The sequence below is a fragment of the Sebastes umbrosus genome, chromosome 7 (genome assembly GCF_015220745.1).
Source record: "Sebastes umbrosus isolate fSebUmb1 chromosome 7, fSebUmb1.pri, whole genome shotgun sequence".
Classification (NCBI taxonomy): Eukaryota; Metazoa; Chordata; class Actinopteri; order Perciformes; family Sebastidae; genus Sebastes; species Sebastes umbrosus.
The window spans coordinates 10,572,151-10,591,078 of NC_051275.1; the positions used below are offsets into that span (position 1 = coordinate 10,572,151).

The 18,928-nt window shown below is 41.9% G+C and overlaps 1 protein-coding gene across 1 annotated transcript in view; it reads left to right on the plus strand.

Moving 5' to 3' along the window:
* The window catches only part of bcas3 (BCAS3 microtubule associated cell migration factor), a 355,427-nt gene that overhangs the window by 306,593 nt on the left and 29,906 nt on the right, over window positions 1–18,928 (plus strand). The window contains exon 23 of the mRNA XM_037774551.1: window positions 17,081–17,257. Coding sequence (XP_037630479.1) covers window positions 17,081–17,257 — 177 coding nt within the window. The remainder of the gene's footprint in view (window positions 1–17,080; window positions 17,258–18,928) is intronic.

An 18,928-nucleotide genomic window follows, 5' to 3' on the forward strand; every position in this document is an offset into this window, starting at 1 on the left:
CTGGTCCACGGACTCGAGCTGATGACTCACAAGCCACACAACAGACTTTGCTGTATGATGTTGGATTGTGTGGCGATGAAAACACCTGAAGAAGGACACAGAGATGTGTGAACAGACAGGCCTGCAACGGATCAACACATTCTCACAACTTGTCAAATACCGACACTGGGTCAGTGGCCCGACGCTTCAAACTATGACGCTCTAGACAACCCTCCAGCATCAGTTTTGGACATGTCAGGGACGGCACGTGGTTACATGCATACAGTCTCTTCTCAAAATAAACTTCCAATGTAGGTTACGTAACAAAGCTACAGTAAAATAAATCAACGTTGACTTGGTTTCACACGGGACATGAACAGTTGTCCCGCTGGGATGCTGCGCACTGAACAAGTGTTGGTACTTGACGAGTTGGGAGTGAGAACGGGTTGGACGGAAAGAGCAGACAAATGGCTTTGGAGAGGCACAAACAAGGAGATGAGAGGAAAGAGGAGAGGAGGCCATTCCCAGGTGGCTGCTTGGCTTCCAATACAATTCTCCCCAAACTTGATGAGGAAATGAAATGGGCTCTCCCCTCCCGTACAATACGATTAATTCCCTGTAAGATGCTTTCTTTTAGACCCAAGAGAGAGACACGATAATGGAGGATTTATTTGCTTTGAATGAAGAGGCTAGTGGAGTAGGGTTGGCTGATTCATAATGCTTTTACTTCAGCTGGCTGTTTGTCTCTCTCTGTCTTCATCTCTCTGTCCTGCCACATGGTCATTCTCATTCTTGTCTTGCTGCCTGTATAGATGTCATGCAGGATAGAGCATGTGAAACATCTGAGCTCATTGTTCAACTGGTTTGATGGAGCACAAGTTGTCTGAGCTGCTATAGAAGCTGAAGCATATACCCTAACCTGCTAGCTATGCAACTGAAGATCTCTCAGTCTATCCCCTTTGGCCCTCTCTGTGGTGTGATAAGGCCAGCTTAGGGACACATTAGGCGAGGCAGAGCGTTAAGATCAAATGGGATTGTAAGGGATTTCCAGGAACATGAGGCTGTGGCTTTGGGAATCCTCTTCGTTTACCCCCCCCTGAGAGGAAGCCAGGCACGGTACAATATTATCACCACTGTTCACACAGCATGCCCAACACATTCTCACTCCCAACGCATCAAACCAGACAGCCTGGTCAGTGGCCCTATACGCTTTAAACTACGACACTTTACGGTCAGTTTTACACCTATCATTTTCCATTTGTTACATACATACACGTCTTTTCAAAATCAACTTCTGTGTTCACAGGAAACAACTTGGTTAGGTTGAGGAAAAGATTGTGTTTTGGGTTAAAATAAGTATGTTTGTTACTTAGTTAAGTAGGCTACGTTATGTACGCACGGCAAATTAAGTAGGCTACGTAACGTAACACTACGTAATGGGACATGAACAGCGGTCTTCTGTGTGAAAGTCCTGTGTTATTTTGACCCATCTATCCACCCAAACCTCATCCCTACGCAGACTTTATTGCTCTTTATACTACCCCCTGACTTTCCCCTTAACTCCTGCCATAACTATGGCCACTTAGATCATCATTGTTTGACGCGTAGGGCCACTGACCTAGCCGTAGTTGACGACTCTGGAGTGTGAACGGGCTGGCATACCACAGCATGTATAGCATCACGCCTCTGTGCAGCCAGGCCAGTAGGAAGGAAACAGAAATCAAACAGTGGTCTCCCGTGTCGAGTTAGGTTTAGGCATGAAAACTACTCACAGTTTACGGAGCCTTTATATTCAGGATTAAAACGCCAGTATACTTCACTATCAGAACTGCTTTACGGATGGTCGAATAGCTTAGGAAACCCCCTCTTCCCACACACCTTTCCAACATTGGAACCGAAAATGCAACTTTCACACCCACTCGGCCAGCTGGCCAACTCTTTCTGTCACTTATCATCTGTACAACCCAGTGCAGTGAATGCCGGCTGAGACCGTGTGAAAATGTGTGCAGTTAACACATTCTTTTCTAGTATAACCCGGCTTTTAGGGTTTGGGAAAGATAAAATGATTGCCACTGTGATCACTTTCCAGAGTTGTGAAATCCAGTCTTATTGTGATGTAAACAGCTGTGCAGTGTTTGGCTGTCTGATAAGCCTTCAAAGTCATAGAACTTCTCAAATCCTATCCTATCAGATCCTATTTCATCATTTCGCTGGTACCTTAAACAATACGTCACTAACATAACCCCTTGCATTGTTTTAATGCAAGGACTTTTTCTGTCGAGTGCCTGCTAAACACCATCATAGTCCATTTAGGCATTTAAATAAATGACAAATCCTGTTTTTTTTTTCCTTTAGAGGACAGTCAGACATCTCAGGATGCCATGCCACGTCATGCTGCCACTGCCATGTTCAGTACCACCAACTGTACTGATACCACAACACCCCTGCACCATCTAATCCTGGTTTATAGGGATGTGTGTTTGGGGCAGCATTGTATATGAGTAGGTCTCTTTTGTAAATAACATTAAGCTATTTATTTGTGCTGTGTCGGAACTCCAGTAAACAGTGGACAGCACCGGTTTAGATTTGGACTGGACAACTTCCCAGAAAGAATAAGAAGTGAAGAGTGTGGGGTTTAGATTGAGGGGAGAGACAGTGAAGAAGGAAGTAAGCAAATTCTGTGTGATTGATAAAGGCAAGTGACCCTTTCACACACAGCCTGTAATACACAGATGACTAGGCATGCACACACTCTGCACACGCGTTTATTCACAGGCGGTGACACACACAAACCCTGTAATTGAATATTGTGCAGAAAGCAAACATTCTCCTGTAAACATATCATCTGTCACCTCTATAGCTTAATCCATATCCTTTATGCCAAATGGAGAAACACACATGCATGCACACATACACACACACACACAACCCTGCAGCCTGTCAAACAAACAAATGAGGCTGGAGTTCCTGTGAAAGTCATCACCATGACCATCCCAGCTTCATCATCACGTTAGCCTGCTCCATTACACAGCAACACGATCGGGCCTGAAATCAATTAGCTGGCCATGCTAGCACCGTGAAGTGTACACTCCCCAGTCTTTGTTTTGGTTTGATGGAAAACAATATCTAGCGCCCAGAAGGGAGTTTTTAGTTGTGTGGGCGCCACGTCTCTGACCAGATGAAAGATGTTCTGTGTCCGTTTTGTGATGATGTTGGGTCCAGGAAAATTATTCAAGGATTCAAGGATTTATTATTGTCATATGCAATACAGGATTGCGCAGTGAAATGTAGGTGTAGCCTCCTCCATGCTACACACAATAAAAAATATATATAAACAGATATTATTTAAATTAGTATAGAATAAAAACAATAAAATAGAACACACTATATTAAAGTAAAAAAACTAAATTATATTTACAAGGAATATTTACAGTTCATATATATTATGGCTGTCAAAGTTGATGCCAACAATGTCATACCAGCCTGTCGCGAAGAAGGTTAAATAAAGCTCCAAACTTACGCTAAATTTTGGCGAAGAAAAAGTGGCATGGTCATTTTGAAAGTCTAAAATGAAATCGAAAAGTCAAACCTAAAATACAATAAAAACAAATTGAAAATTCAAATCTATTATAACCTTGGTGCTTATGTAAGCTAACACCTACCATTTTCAACCAATAATGTCGTGACATCCGTCCATCAATCAATCTGCAACTTTTAGAGATAAGTGAAGTGTGTGTGAAGCCGAGCCACAGTCCTCTGTAGCTCCATATCGCGCTACATTCTAAGCCCGCAAACTTTTTTAGCGGTCCAATCAAATGTGACGAATTTAATTGAAATCGCTCTTGTAATGGTACACCGCCCAAATATTCGGTTTCACTGGGAATCACTCACAGTAGAGAAGCTAAAGATGGTTTCACTGGGACTTTAAATGTAGAACCCTGTAGATTCTAGTTTCTAGATTAATTGAAATAAAATTTCATCCTAAATAAAACATTTTGAACTGAAATATTTCAGTAACGGTTATCATTAAGAAGTAACTTTCTTGTGAGAAACGTTACTGAAAGCTAATACAAGCTAATTAACCAGTTCCAGCGAGGTAGTCGCCCAAAGTCTTATTTGATTGGATGAAGTTTTTTAAACACCCCCGAGTGCAGGATGAGTCATCAAACATTTGAAATCGACTATAATAAGAAAAAATAGAGGAATTTTGATCAGATTTTAATGTAAAAAATACTCTGATACTGATTTTCTTTGACCTATATTTGGCATATAACAAGAGATAAATTAATAATGAACATGGGGACACAGGATTAAAACTTGGAAAATGTATTTTTCATTTCGTGGGACTTTAAAGCCCAAAACGACTATAACCTTTCCGAGGTCAAGAATGACCCTTCACACTCAATTTGTTTGTGTTATTTTCAATAAAGTGTGGTAATTCAGAAGTTAAGAAGAAGAAAAGTCTTACCTTGGTCGGTAAATGTTATCCAGTAATAATCTGTAGCCAGTAGTCTAAGCATGCAGCTAGTTAGGAAGCTGAATGTCCTCGATGAACTTGATTGCCACAGGGTGGTGAAATGAAAACCAGTAGTTGCTACCTTATTCATTGTATGCTGGCCAGTTGGTCTAGTTGGTGTACCTTTGATTTAGCCTCACAGATACAGCGCAACAGTAAGAGTTCAGGAGCAGAATTTTTGTTACGTTAACCAATGGAATCGCTCTTACACAGTCCTTTCACTTAGAATTCAAGTTCGGTGAACTTTGACATGCGAATTAGCACCTTTGACCAACTGACAGTGCTGATGTTTGAGTGAACATAGACGTGCGACGAGTCATCATCTGGGTTCTGTACTTGGGATTGGAACACAATTATGTCAAGCAAATGACAAGCATCTCCTGGTCCATTCCGAGAGCAAAACCCACCACACAGTATTTCAAACCGGTCTCAACTCACAGCCCCTTTCTCATTTTTCAAATGCCCATATTTTGACCTGAAATGAATGCAACTATTCATGTGTACAAAAACACACCACACTCATAAGGATCACACATACGCCACACTTGTCCAAATATAGTTCATACGTATAGGCTGTCGGAGCACGCCTCCTCGTTTGTCAGCAAACACACCCTTTCAGGGGTCTGCTTAGTGTTAAATATATGGCCTCCTTCTAATCAGTGTCCCATTCAGGCCATTATTAATGTTCTCTGGAAACCAACAGCAGGACCAGGGAGGGCTCTTTTTCAAGGCAACTTTAATTCCCCTTCTCTTTTCACCTCCTCACCCTCCTTTCCTGCGACGTTCATTAGTGCAGCAGAACCATCAAAAGACATGCAGAGCTAGGCACAAACCCTGCCGGCATGACTGGCTGCCTGCTGATTTGGGCGCAGATCGTTTCTTAACCATTTTGGTCTCAAATAGTTAAGAAGAACCAGCGCTTGGTTTAGTTTATATGTGCCACTGTCCAAACAAGCATGTTGATAGAGTAAGTTTCGTAATCACTGTCAGCTGTTTTCTATCAGCATATTGAATTACTTTCCCTCTCTGCAGCTGTGGAAATTTGCAGCCAGCCTGAAAACTTCGTACATACATGAACACCCAACGTTATCTTACATATAAAAGCATCTCAAATGTACCTCATTGTCCATTCATCTCTTTATTACCCTTCCTGAAAGAGTTGTTTCTCACTTATTATTGTCCTGTGCCAGGTCTTCTCTGTCTGACCAGATTTCCTTTATGAACACCATCTTCATGCAAGTTTCTGAATACAACTCTGATACATTCTAATAATCTGGGTTCCCATGTTCACGAAACTCCTGGAAAAGTTGTGAAATTAGATTGGAAAAGTTCTGAATATACATTGTTTTGGCTAATGTTTAAAATATTGCCATAAAAATCTCAAAGAATGTCTAACGTTATGTGAGGGTCTGGTGTTTCTGTCCACTCAGGCCTCGGCATTGCTTCCCCTATGTTGCTCTGTCCCTTGTGCTTCCGGGCGGGGTTTCTCCGAGGTATATGCATTCGGCGTTTGTCTCTCGTTGCCTGTCCGTGTCTGCCAGCCTCCTCCAAGGGCAGCTGGGCAGGTCGGCGGCTGCCACTGGGCGCCAACAAACCGTTTCAACGAACCCCCATTAGCCTCGATTATATTCCTGAACGTCCGTGTACACGGATAGCTGTGGATAACAAGCACGCGCAGTAGTTCTCTTTATAATGTCTGGTTGGAGGACGCATTCCACACATGCACAGTACATCGCTACGCTACGCTCGGCATGTCCACACAGAACCTACACGTACACCCTCTGATAAAAAAATGTATGTCACACGGACCATGGCGTGCTCAAGGACGTGCAAAGTGTAATTTAGGCTATAGTCTGGACCAACTGACTGGCGTGCCTTGCAGCCTGTTCCAATGGCTGAAGGACCTAGGGTGCTCGCGGTGGGTGGAATATTATTATTCATTTATTCATATTGCCCTGAACTGATGTCCCCCTTACATTACTTTTGTAACAGTAGATTACATTCATTCTAAAATGAGTTTTTCCCTTAAAATTCACTGTAAATCCACAAATCTGACATCATCCCGGGGGAGCATGACTCCTGACCCCCTTAGGGGGTTCGCATCTTTTTCACCTAATGCATTATTACTTTTAAATTGATAAATAATGCAAAATGCTGACATTCATTTAAGCCAATGTGAGATTAGTGAAAATAAAATAATAAATAAAATAAAAATGTGTAGGGTCCCTGAATAATGTAGCCTAAAAAAAATGCTGACATTGATACTTCATGTTTGATCTGTCGGACCAGACTGCTGCTGCTGTCAGTATTATACAGATCTTCATCTGAGATCTTGTGTGACCAGATGTGGCATTTTCCTTGAATCGTCTTCTTCTTGAAAAGCATTTGTCTTATTCGTGTCCTTTCTATTGCCAGCAGAACAGAACAGGATCTAAGAGCGCTGAGGTCACAGTGCTGTCGTACAGTCTCTGTTTGGGTTAGACTTCAAGAAAGGGCAAAATCTTGCAAATGCTACTCATATTAACTCATATTTTGGTGTCTTGCGCACAGTTTTGAAGCACGGCAGTACATACAGTACATCGACGTATATAAAATGGTGCAATGCTACATGAAGTGGCCAATAACGCAAACTTCTGAAGTGTGCCGTGTGTGCTGAAACAAAACACACACTTTTGTTGATTATATTTTTTGGTGGGAATAAATATATGTGTACAACAACAAGCTTTAGAATGTGTCTGAGTTTGAGAGTGAGATACTGATGAGGGATAAGACTGTCTACTTTGACACATCCTCATTAGTGTTAGATGAAGTGTTTTGTGTCTCTGACCCTGTTTGGACTGCAGTTCTGCACTTTAAAAATCTGTGGTTGTATATGGGTTTATGTGTTGTTGTTGTATATGTTCGTGCAAGCCCTCTCAGGGTTTGTCTCCACTCAGGTGCCCACATCACTGTGTGTTTGCACACCACTTGATCTAACAAACCAGCATAATCAGCCCCCAAGAAAACACATGCACACACACACACACACACAGTCCATGTGTGTTTACCTGATCTGTGTGCAAACATGAGCATGTATGTGCTGTGCCATCAGCACTCGGGTCTGTGGCACGCAAGCATGGCACAAGTATCACTCCATGGCAATATTCTGTAATGAAGGACACATACTGTATATAGGACATGTATGTATATACAAGTCTTATTCTTACCCCATGTTAATACATTGGAAATACCTAAATATTCACTACTTCTGCTGTTGATTTTCTCATTACTTTTCAAGGTTTATATTTTCTAATAAATAATTTGAATACACCCATATGTGATCTTGAACATATCATTCCAAACCACGGGCATTAATATGCTGCTTTCCACCAGAGTGTGGAAGAGCATTAATGAGGTCCAACCATGTTGGGCGGTAAGGCCCGGCTCACAGTCAGTGTTCCAGTTCATCAAAAAATGGGATGGGTTTGAGGGAGAGGCTACGTGCAGGCCAATCACGTGCTTCCACACCAAACTGGGAAAACCATTTCTTTATGGATCTGTTGGAAGTAGACTGTCCTCTTAAACTCCCCTAGGACGCCGACGTCCTCGGCCGACATTACTGTCTTTCAGAGGCTGTAGCAGGCTCAGTTTTGAGTGAACATACTGGTATCATATTAAACAAGACAACCTAAGGCATCCATTGATACCAACCTGGCATGCCAAAGAACAATTGGCATGGCCGTATTCACAGGGTTCCCTTGACCTCTCACCTCAAGATATCTGAATGAAAATTAATTCTATGGGTACCCACCAAGTGGCAACCTCTGGTTCTGAGAAATGAACTCAATACTGAACTGCCAAAAACCACAGCTCCTCAATTGGCCACTTGAGGATCCAAAAGCAAATCATTCCCAATAGACCCCCCATGTTAAAATGCCCAACTTTACAGCAGAAAAATGGTTTTGTTCTCCATAGCTAATTTCCCCATTCATGACAACTGTACAGTTGGATGAAATTGTATATAACTCACCAGTGTAAATTATATTAAGGTTCAAAGTTAGGCATAATTGAGGGCGTGGTCACTTTGAGTGACAGGTGGGTGCCGTCTGAGGTTGCTCACCACTAGCTGTCTGCTCAGCTGCGTCACCCGGGCCTGCCTCGGCTGCACCCACGATCCACCTATTTTCACATTTTTGGATTAGCCGGGAGTTAGTCTGTGTCGTCACTGCTAAGATGAGAGAGCTTAAAATGCATGCAAGACATGCGGAATGTCCTTAAATTGTCATGCTATTGATATGCCTTGCCATGAGATCACGTTGGACCAAGTCATACTCAACGTGATGAATGAGCAGAAGTGCCCCTATATATAGAACTTCGTAAATTAAAGACATTATTTATTACAATTTTATATTACTTATTTCCATTTCATTTTTTTTATCAATATTGTTCCATCATAGGACCAACAGTAACTTAAAAAATGTTTGGTAGATGGGAGAAATATGCATTCTAGTCTCCGTTTTAGAGTTTAGGGTTTGGACATAAATATTAAGGTTAGGCTTTGGCTTCAAGTAAACTTCTGTTTGTGTGCGTGTCTGTGAGAGAGTGTATGTGAGTGAATGCGGGATGACATGGTGCTGAGACAGACACATACAAGCCATAGCTTGCAGTTAAAGTGTTAAACCTAATAGTGAGCAAAGCACTGCTGCTGTCTAATTTGACATGCTTCGAATTATCTTAGTGGGCGTTAAGTGTGACGGGGTAGTCTGTGGACTCGTCTGCAATTAACTGCAGTACAGGTTAATGCGTCTCCATATCTGAATGTCATATGTTTTGGTGTGTGAGTGTGTACACGCACGTGTTAGTGTGTGTGGTAGTGAGTAAAGTGCCCTGAGGCAGACCCCAGTATTGATGGGGATTACTAACACTTAACCGACACCACTGAGACTGCAAAGGGAGTAAATGATTTAGAGGCATTGGCCTTAATGTAATGAAAGAAAGGCCCTGCCTGTCAAGAACACACACACACACACACACATACCTACCTATGGGTGCTAATCCTGTGAGCTTACATCTCCATTAACACTAACACTGCACCACAAACCTACTCCGCCAGCTAGCTAGCACTCTCAGTGTTTCCCTGAGGATATCAGAGACACTCTCTCTCTCTCGCTCTCTGTCTCTCTGACACACACATGCAGACACACACAGCCTGAAGGGATGTCAGTGTAGGTTCACAGCACAGTCATAGAAGTATGTGTGAAAGTGAAAGTCTATTAAAAGTGTGTTTCTGTGGAGTAATCTATATAACATGTGAATGGTGTCATTGTACTGGAGTATGAATGAAATGTACTCTGCATTAACACCATGCTGGAATGTACGTAGGATCTAGGATTACACTGACCTTTGAATGCCATCTAACTCTGATATGATGGAGGTTCCCCACAGCTGCATAAAAACAGGCTGATATAAAAACTGTATTTTCTTTGTACATTTAATGTGTTCAGATCCAGCCCTGTTTACAAAAAAATACAGTCATCTACAACTAATTAAAACACATAATGACACTCAGATTATTATTTTCATCATGCATTTCCTTCCTCATAAAAGCAGATTTTTTTTTATATACATATTTTGAATAGTGAATTGTTTACACAACCCGGTCGGCAGAATAAAATGTTGTCATTGTACGTTTCTGCAAACAACGGATACGTTGAATCTCGACATTTCTGAACCAAAAATACGTTTCATATCAACATTTCTACATACAGTACGTGTATATCAGCATTATAGTGCATTATCTGTTTCGAAACTGCATTCTCAATTACGTTTAGTTTTGGGATTTAGTAAAAGATCATGTTTGGGGTTAGAATAAGTACGTTACTTTTGGTTTCAAACTGGACACGAACACCAGTCTCCTGGTTAAAAGTCCTGTGTTGATTAAACATATTTGTGATATGACGAATAAAATGTAATCCGGGAGAATATACGTTCCTTCGAAAGGTAATTGATAATGCAGTTTTGTTGTATGGGAAAGGAATTTTTAGGTGACCAGGCTGTGTTTGCTTGCTACCAGTCTTCTTCCTCACTGCCTTTGCTGGTGCATTGCTACAGTTTGCTTGGTTGGCTTAGTTTGTGGCCGCATTACTGCTACTAACTGTCAAATCAGCTGAATAGCGTGGTGTGCATGTGCGTCCTTGTACACAATGCAAAAACAGGGACCCACTCGTAAAAGCATGGCTCCGTAGCACCACTAGTGGTCAAAAGATCCACAGGATACCTTTAACCTAGTGGTTCTTCAGAAGCCAAAAGAAATTCATGATTCATGATATAAATTTATTTTGTAGGAGACAGGGTTGCCATACCAGTATGCAGCTCTCAAATTCTTAAAAACCAGCCTGCAGAACGCAGATGAACCATTGGTCAAAAATGTCCCTTTACTACTTGTGTTTCCTTGTGGAAATGCATCATTATTTTCTTTTCATCCTATGCATTTGTTAGGTTTCCTTGCTAGTCATTATGGTCATTACATAGTCGTCAAATAGCAAATAACAGAAGGTTCCAGTACAACCTCTCAATAAAATGCAGTCCAGTGGAACACCACAATTAACTAGACTCCAAAATGACCATAGAGTTGGACTGACACAGCCTTAACAAAAACGAAACATTATATGCTTCACAAAGACGGGATTTGCTGCAAAGCTGTTGCATTGGATCGCGTTAGATTTCAGAGGTGTGCCTAATGAACTCATAACTCAGTGTAGTTCCCACCTGAACTACCACCTGATTTACGATCTGTTTGTTAGTAACAGACTGTTCCTGTTTTCTTAGTGCCTGACTTCCCAGAAACACCACTCGAGCGTTCTCTCTCTCAAACACACACACACACACACACACATAAGCACCATTACATATTATACAGCACCCATAATAAAGGAATTAGTTCGATCAGCCCCCTCGCACTAAAGCCTAATTGAATTAGCATTAACCAGCCATTAGCATCTTAACTGCACAGGTAACCCAGAAACAGTGGCATGAGGCCTGAGAGCATTATACCTTCAACTGTATGTGTGCGTGTGTGTGTCGAGTTTTTAACCTTCCTGGCGAGAACATGTTTGTAGAGTGAAATTAAAGTAGCCAACCTTTTCTTCTGTAAGGTGCTAGTTTATGTCTAAACTGGGTGTACAGTTAAAGATTCAATGTGTAGCATTTCTTTGATACAACAGTCTCTACACTGTACAATATATCACAGCCACCAGCTGAGATTTGTGTTAGGTATGCTGGATTGCATAAAAAGTCATTTCACCAAAAAGAAAAAAAAAAGAAATATAGTCAACCATGTGAGATACAGATGAGTAACAATGAAAAAAAGCTAAATCAAGTCTTGGTCAAGATATTGGTCTACCAGGAGCCTCATAAAATAGCTTCAAGGCCTCATGCAAAGAACATTTTTGTGTTCTTATCCTAAATCTCTGATTCCCCAAACTCTCTTAGAAGAGATTTAGCATTGCACTTCCATAACGTTGTCTGATTCACAATGATGAATCAATATCGATGCAGCAGAACCAGAGAAAATCCTTTTTTTCATACCATGCATCGTTCTTCCTTGTCAAAACCTGGTGCCTACATTACCCACAATGCGACTCTAACTGCGGAGGAATGTCGCACTGAAACCATAACAAATTTATCAGAGTCAGTAGTGGTATTAGGGGACCAGAAACAGTTCAAAAATGTTAATAGATCTGGCAACAATGTGCCATCAGAGTTGAAGTTTTAGCCAATAGATGGGAGAATATCATACAGCAGTTGATGATATACTATCAGGTGTTTATAACAGAGAATGTTCGCCTGGACAGTGACTTCTATGAAGACTCCAAGGCAGCTCTTTCTTAACAACTACTGAACTGTATACAGTATGTTGCCATGCCACAATATGCCAATAAAATCATACAATCAAAAGAAATTAGAATTATCACCTTTCAGTTTTATGTCTTTTATGACATACATTTATGATATTTATGTGAAATTGTCATATTCAGCATATGAATTCTTGACATATGGCCAATAATGGGATTTGTTAGGTAACAGCGACCTTGACCTTTGACCACCAAAATGTAATCAGTTCATCCTTGAGTCCAAGTGGACATTTGTGCCACATTTTAAGAAATTCCCTCTAGGTGTTTTTGAGATATCATATTCATGGACGGCCAACAGCCGTACGGACAGCGATACGTATGTACGTACAGACAGACGGACAACCCGAAAACATAATGCCTGATAAATCATGATAATGATGATATGGTGAACAGAATATTAATGGAGCATTACAGGTGCTAAATGCAACATTGGGAGCATTTATGTTGCCTCTCAACGGCTCTCAACATGGCGGTGGCTTGTAGCTAACAGTGCTAACAGTGCTAACGGTGAAAACAAAGGCAACACGGCTGACAGAGTTAACAGTGTTAACCTGAGGGGGGAACCGGAGGGTGGGTGCTACGCTTCCGCGACAATGGCGTCGGTCGGGACGGCGTTATCAACTGTAACCTCTGTATGAGAGCAGTGCAGAGCGGCGGCTGTGAGCTAGCCAGCGGGGCACGCTGACATGCACAAACAAGCACTAAAAGATACACTCAGTGATGCCAACAAAGCACAGAGGGAGAGGGACTTCATTCTCTGCTCAGGTAGACATTACTCCTCTATATCTTTACATAGACAATAGTTGTTTGCTGCTATAGTAATGCTCTGGATATCATATAGAGAATCTTTAAGTTTATTTTTCTTTAGTTTGTAGCTTGCTGCAAGTCCCTATCCTAAAGGTATATATATATATATATATATATATATATACATACACACACACATCGCTCTGCAGTGTGATTAAATCTTTAAGGAAAGTAGCACTGGCTGAAGGGATAAGTAGGGCCAGTATGTGGGGGCTAACAGCTGGGTGGAGAGAGGCTTTTAATCTGCCTGGTTTTAACATGATGGAGGGAAAAACAGCAATCCAGGGCGTGTGTTTTGAATCCTCCTCCTCCTCTTCCTGCCAACATCACATCCTCACATTTCCAAAGATTTAAAGAGATGAAATTAAAAAAGAAAGATGTCAGTAAACACATGTGGATGCCAACGACATATACATGCCTCTTCACACCAATGCAGTGGATAGATGAAGTCAATTTCCGTCCTTAATTGTTTTTTAAATTAGTTTTTTCACGAGATTAAACTAAAGTAAGCATGTTTGTAGTAATATTATTGTTTTATCGTATATAATAATCAAACTACTACTATCATTACTACATGTATACACAGGCAACATGTTAGCAGAGCTGCAGCTTCAGTGTGTCTCTGTCTGTGTTTGGGCACAGTGTTGAGTGTAGGTCACCCCAACACATTCTCATCCCAACTCGTCACATACTGACGCTCTGTCAGACCTCTCGGCATCACTTTTCGATCGCAGTAAACACGTGGTTGATGTTGTGAGTTAAACAAAAAACACTTTCTTAGGATTAGGCAACAAAACCACTTAGTTAGGTTTAGGAGAAAACAACATGGTTGGGCTTAAAATTACTACGTTTGTAAAGTGAAAGTGAAACTTAACACACGGGACACCAACAGCGGTCTCCTGGATGAAAGTCTTGTGTTTGTCGGACCCATCCACCTCCCCTCCCGTTGCCGCGGATGAGTTTACATTGTAGTTAGTGGAAAGCCTGGTGCGTCTCATACCGCCGCTAAAGGGTGCCTTGTGTGTCTGTATAGAAAGTTTCAGTCTAAAGCTATCAGTATCGGCCTTCAAATACCCATATTGGTCAAAGCCTGGTCTGATAAACCTAAAGCTCTTCCTAACCTTCTGCCAAGCTCTTATCATCCAGAAAAGCCACCGCTGTCAAAACCTTTGATCTGCCTGTCTCGCTGGTTATCAGGGAGCAGACTACTGTGTGTGCATGTTTCTGTGTGTGTGCATGTTTCTGTGTGTGCGTGTGTGTGTGTGTGTGCGTGTACCCTGAGGCCTGGCCAATCTCAGCTCCGCTGCAGGCCGGTGACAGGTGCTAATGCTGGGGCGAGAGGCTGCACGGGCCTCCATGCTCCCTACTGTGATAACACTGACCGACCTCCTAAAGCCTACAAACACACACACTCACTCTCTCTCACACACACACACACACAGTGGCTTAGCTTCCTGATAACTTTGCTGCACTTCAGAAGCAGCCTGTGTGTGTGTGTGTTGGATTGATTTTTCAAAGGATTCCCCTTTAGTGCCAGCAGGCCCTCCATCAAAGCCGTCCATGAGAGCCTGTTAGATGTGTGTCTGTCTGTGTGTGTGCATGTGTGTCAAACAACAGCCCTGTGTTTTGCCTTAGAGGTGATATGATGTTATTATGTCGTGCACAATGGTTGATTTAATGCTGGATAACTGGGATGTGTGTGTGTGTATGTGTGTGTCTCTGTAAAGGCTGAATTGAATTTTGTAGCTGTAAAGGCCCATCTGGACAACACAGCTTAGTGTTACTGAGTGAAGTGTGGCTCATTGCTAAACATACAACACACTAAAACCTCCAGCTGACCATTTGGCAGAGCTTTGACATGCCTACGTATTTTAAAATTTCATTAAATCAACCTTTTCAAAGCTATCCACACAAGTCTTAGTGTGTGGGTAGACATGTAAGATGGTAGGATTTAAGCACATTCTAGGTGTTTGCTGTCAGAATCACAGTTGTTTGAGAATATTAATATGAGTGTTCTCTGTTGAGAGAAAACAAGTCTTAGGGTGTTTTCATATTCGGTACAATTGATTCGTACCGTGCCCAAGTACGATTGCAGCTATAATAGTATGTGCCATCTCAGGAATCCATCTCATCAAATAGAAATTGTCGAATAGCAATTATGGACAAGCATCATAAACCACCAAACAGAACTCAGCGAGTTAGCATACAGACACGTTTGACTAAAAAATTAACTTTTCTGATTGATAATATTCTTCAGATGCCCATTTAGCAGGATAAAGTAGAAAAAGGCTTGGATCTGTGTGTGAGTGATGGCTTCCTTGCCCTGTCTCTTCTCACGACTTTTTAAGTGAACTCAGGGTGAATAATCAGCATCATTTAGGCTGTTATGTCTGAAGGTTGGCAAGTATGCTGATCAACCATACATATTCATCATTGACCATGATTATTGACGTGGCTTTTCCATCTATAAATGCTTTAAAATTGAGAATTTGGCTGCTGAACTTTTTAAATCAAAACCTGTGGCGGGTAAAGTCACAGAAGGCCTACTCATAAAATATACCGACTTCACTGATACCGAATCTCACTCCAAACTGTATTGAAAAGTTGGCATCCCTGAACCCCAGTTCTACCTCTGTACTGGACACACTGACTTTTATATTTCCATGTTTGTTCCTCTAAGATTTGATTTGCCACTTGTGCCGGTTTTCCCAACAGAGAAAAGTTCCTCAAAATGATATAATGAAGATTGTGTGTTGTTTGAGTCAGTCATTTCCTGTACCCCACTGTCTGTCACATATTTATAGCTGGGCAGAATTTAACTGATGATGATGATGATGATAAGCAGAAATTGAAGCTGTGATGTCATGTGTTTGTATCGTTTATTTACGTCACCTCTAAATCATCCCTTTCAGCCTTTATCACCTCTTAGTCCTGACAGGCACAGTGACCAATTCAAATGAACACACTAATAGAATAAACCAGTTGTTTTAGTGTCTGCCTGCCTGCCTGCCTGGCTTGCCACACACACACACACACACACACACACACACAGAGAAACAGGTTGCAGACTCTCTGGCTCCAAAGCACAAGATCTCTCTGATTGCAGATATTACGGCAGACAGAAAGGAGAAAAGATTAAGGTGCAGTGTAGGTCTGTGTGGATTTGGTTTGACAGACATGAAGATTGTGTTGTGCTTACAAGTTGTTTGTTGTGTGCGTGCATGTGTGTGTGTGTGTGTGTTTGTGACTTTAAACCAGCTGATTTGCTGGACCCGAGTGGAGCTGGTGTGTCTTTAATTTATGTTGTGGTAGAAATGTTTCTCTTAATATATTTAATTCTGAAAAAGAAGAGTCCGTCTTCAAAAAGGCCAATGTTGTTGGAAATCTTCCACAAAAGCAAAAATTGCTTTCTTAAAAAGAAAATGAATCAGTTGTATGATTTTTTTTATCAGCTTGCCTGTCCAATCAACTCATTCAGGCCGAATGAAATGATTGGACAGTCTTATTACTGTCCTGTGACAACCACAGATACCAGATTTTCTCTTTTTTTTTGTCAGAGCGTTTCATTTATTGATTGCTGTCGGGATGTAAAGATAACTACAACAAATATAACAAAAAGGTACAAGTACAGTACTTGAGTAAACTACTTAGTTCCGCTACTAGTTTTAAGCCAAAGTTGCTCTGATTGCATCACGAAATTCATATCATCGTGGAAATTAAAACTGCCTGCACTGAGTTAGCAATCCTGGAATCAGAAATGGATCAGGCTCTGAAGGCCCTGATCCCGATCCGTAATTCTCAGCAGGAGAATTGCAAATATTTCTGCATTCCTCAGTCTATTTGGTAATCAAAAGAGTCTTAACCCTGTTTGTTTTTTTGCTTGCAGGTCCGTTTGACGGGCGCGGCGTGACCCTGCTGGAAGTATGTGGTAGCTGGCCAGAGAGCTTTGGCGTGCCGCGGCACAACGTCGGCTCAGCAGACCCGAGTGACGAAGGCCTCCGGGAGAGACTGGCTGACGCCATGTCTGAGTCCCCCTCCAGGGATATAGTAGGATCTGCTACAGGTCAGTAGAGAATGCATGCACACATACAAACACTTCACATGAACATATATGTCCACTTCCATAAAAACTTCTATTCTCCTATTTTTTGTTTACTTTTCATCTAAAAGTTGTACTTTAAAGGCATTGGAGGTTGAAGATTACTAATGTTAGGTCTTTCACTGAGGTGAATGCAGTGCCAAAGTGACGTTGCTCCTGCTCAGGTTATTCCAGTTTAGATTTTAATCCAAACTTTTTATGATGTGGTTATATGAGGGAGCTAAATGGCACTGTGGTGGTACAGAGGCGAAGATGTCTTTCTTGTTGCATGAATGCCAAAAAAATTATACCGCAAAGTAAATCTGATCTAAAAACGTTTTCCAGTCTGAAGAAACAAACGCACCAAAAAAATAGCAGACGAGATAAAGCATCCACAGAGTTTTACCTGCCTTTACACACTGTCCATGATACATTTTCAGTCTGTACATCCATAATAAAACACTCTCATCTCCTGTCAAGATAAGTCTCCGCTGAGAGTACCTCAACTATTTTGGCATATTCTTATTTCTAAGGAAATCAGACGTGAAGGAATTCTTTAGAGCTATAGAAATGTCTGTAAGTATGAAAAAAACCTAGTAAGGGATGTCCTGAAGATGTGGCTTAAAATACATTCGTGAGTACATTTTAAGATGCTTTATGCACCTGAGCAAGGTGATTTTACATGTGGATATTGTAGCAGTGAGTCCTTTCAAAAGCACGTTGGTGATCTGGGTTCTTTCCTAATTCCTAAATCCCAAATCCCATTACAAATGTGTCCAGTGCAGCTAAGTGTCTTCTTAGGTAACCTGACTTCCTCACTGTGGCATTACCCAGTATACAGTGCTGCCAGGTTAAGGTCCAGTGATGGATTAGCTCAGCACTACTGGGATGGTCTGGTTGTTTGAGTGTGTGTGTGTGCGTGTGTGTGTGTGTGTGTTAGGATTGGGCATATCTGTACATGCCTTGCTTTACTTTGAGGCTTCCTGCCTGCATATGTGTGTGTGTGTGTGTGTGTGTGTGTGCAGCAGACATGCCGTTGGCCCTGACAGTCCAAATGGTTAACTCGTTTAGGAAGTGGCAGTGCTCTCTCTTCTTTCTCTTTCCCCCCTCCTTGAGTGAACAAGAGTTCCTTTGATTTAAATGTGTGTGTGTGTGGGGGGGGGGTGCAACTCCATAGAGGCAGCCACAGGGGTGGAGTGTGGTGGGGACGGCGTTGGGGTAGAGAAGTTGGGGTGGGGGGGGGTCACAAGGCCCTAATGGATTTAGCATCGACTATCACCCCCCCAACCATCTCCAGCCATATCCAGTCCAGTCTCCCCCCGCCCTCTCTCTCCCTCTCTCTCTCTCTCTCTCTCTGTTAGGCTTAACCTCATTTGTAGCCTCTCTCTCTCTCTCTCTCTCTCTCTTTCTCTCTCACTTCTCATCACTCTTTTTTACTGCCGTCCCCCCACCCTCTCTGTGTTTCTTCATTAGATTAGATTTTAGAGACTCCCAGACACCAGTAGTCAGTCGCCTCTTGTTCTTGCCCCACCCCCCCACCCTCCCCACTCACCCCCCTCTCCATTGCATCTTGATCCCCACAAAATTCATTACTGATCACATTACATCAAAATACAGCCATGACACACACACACACACACACACACACACACACAC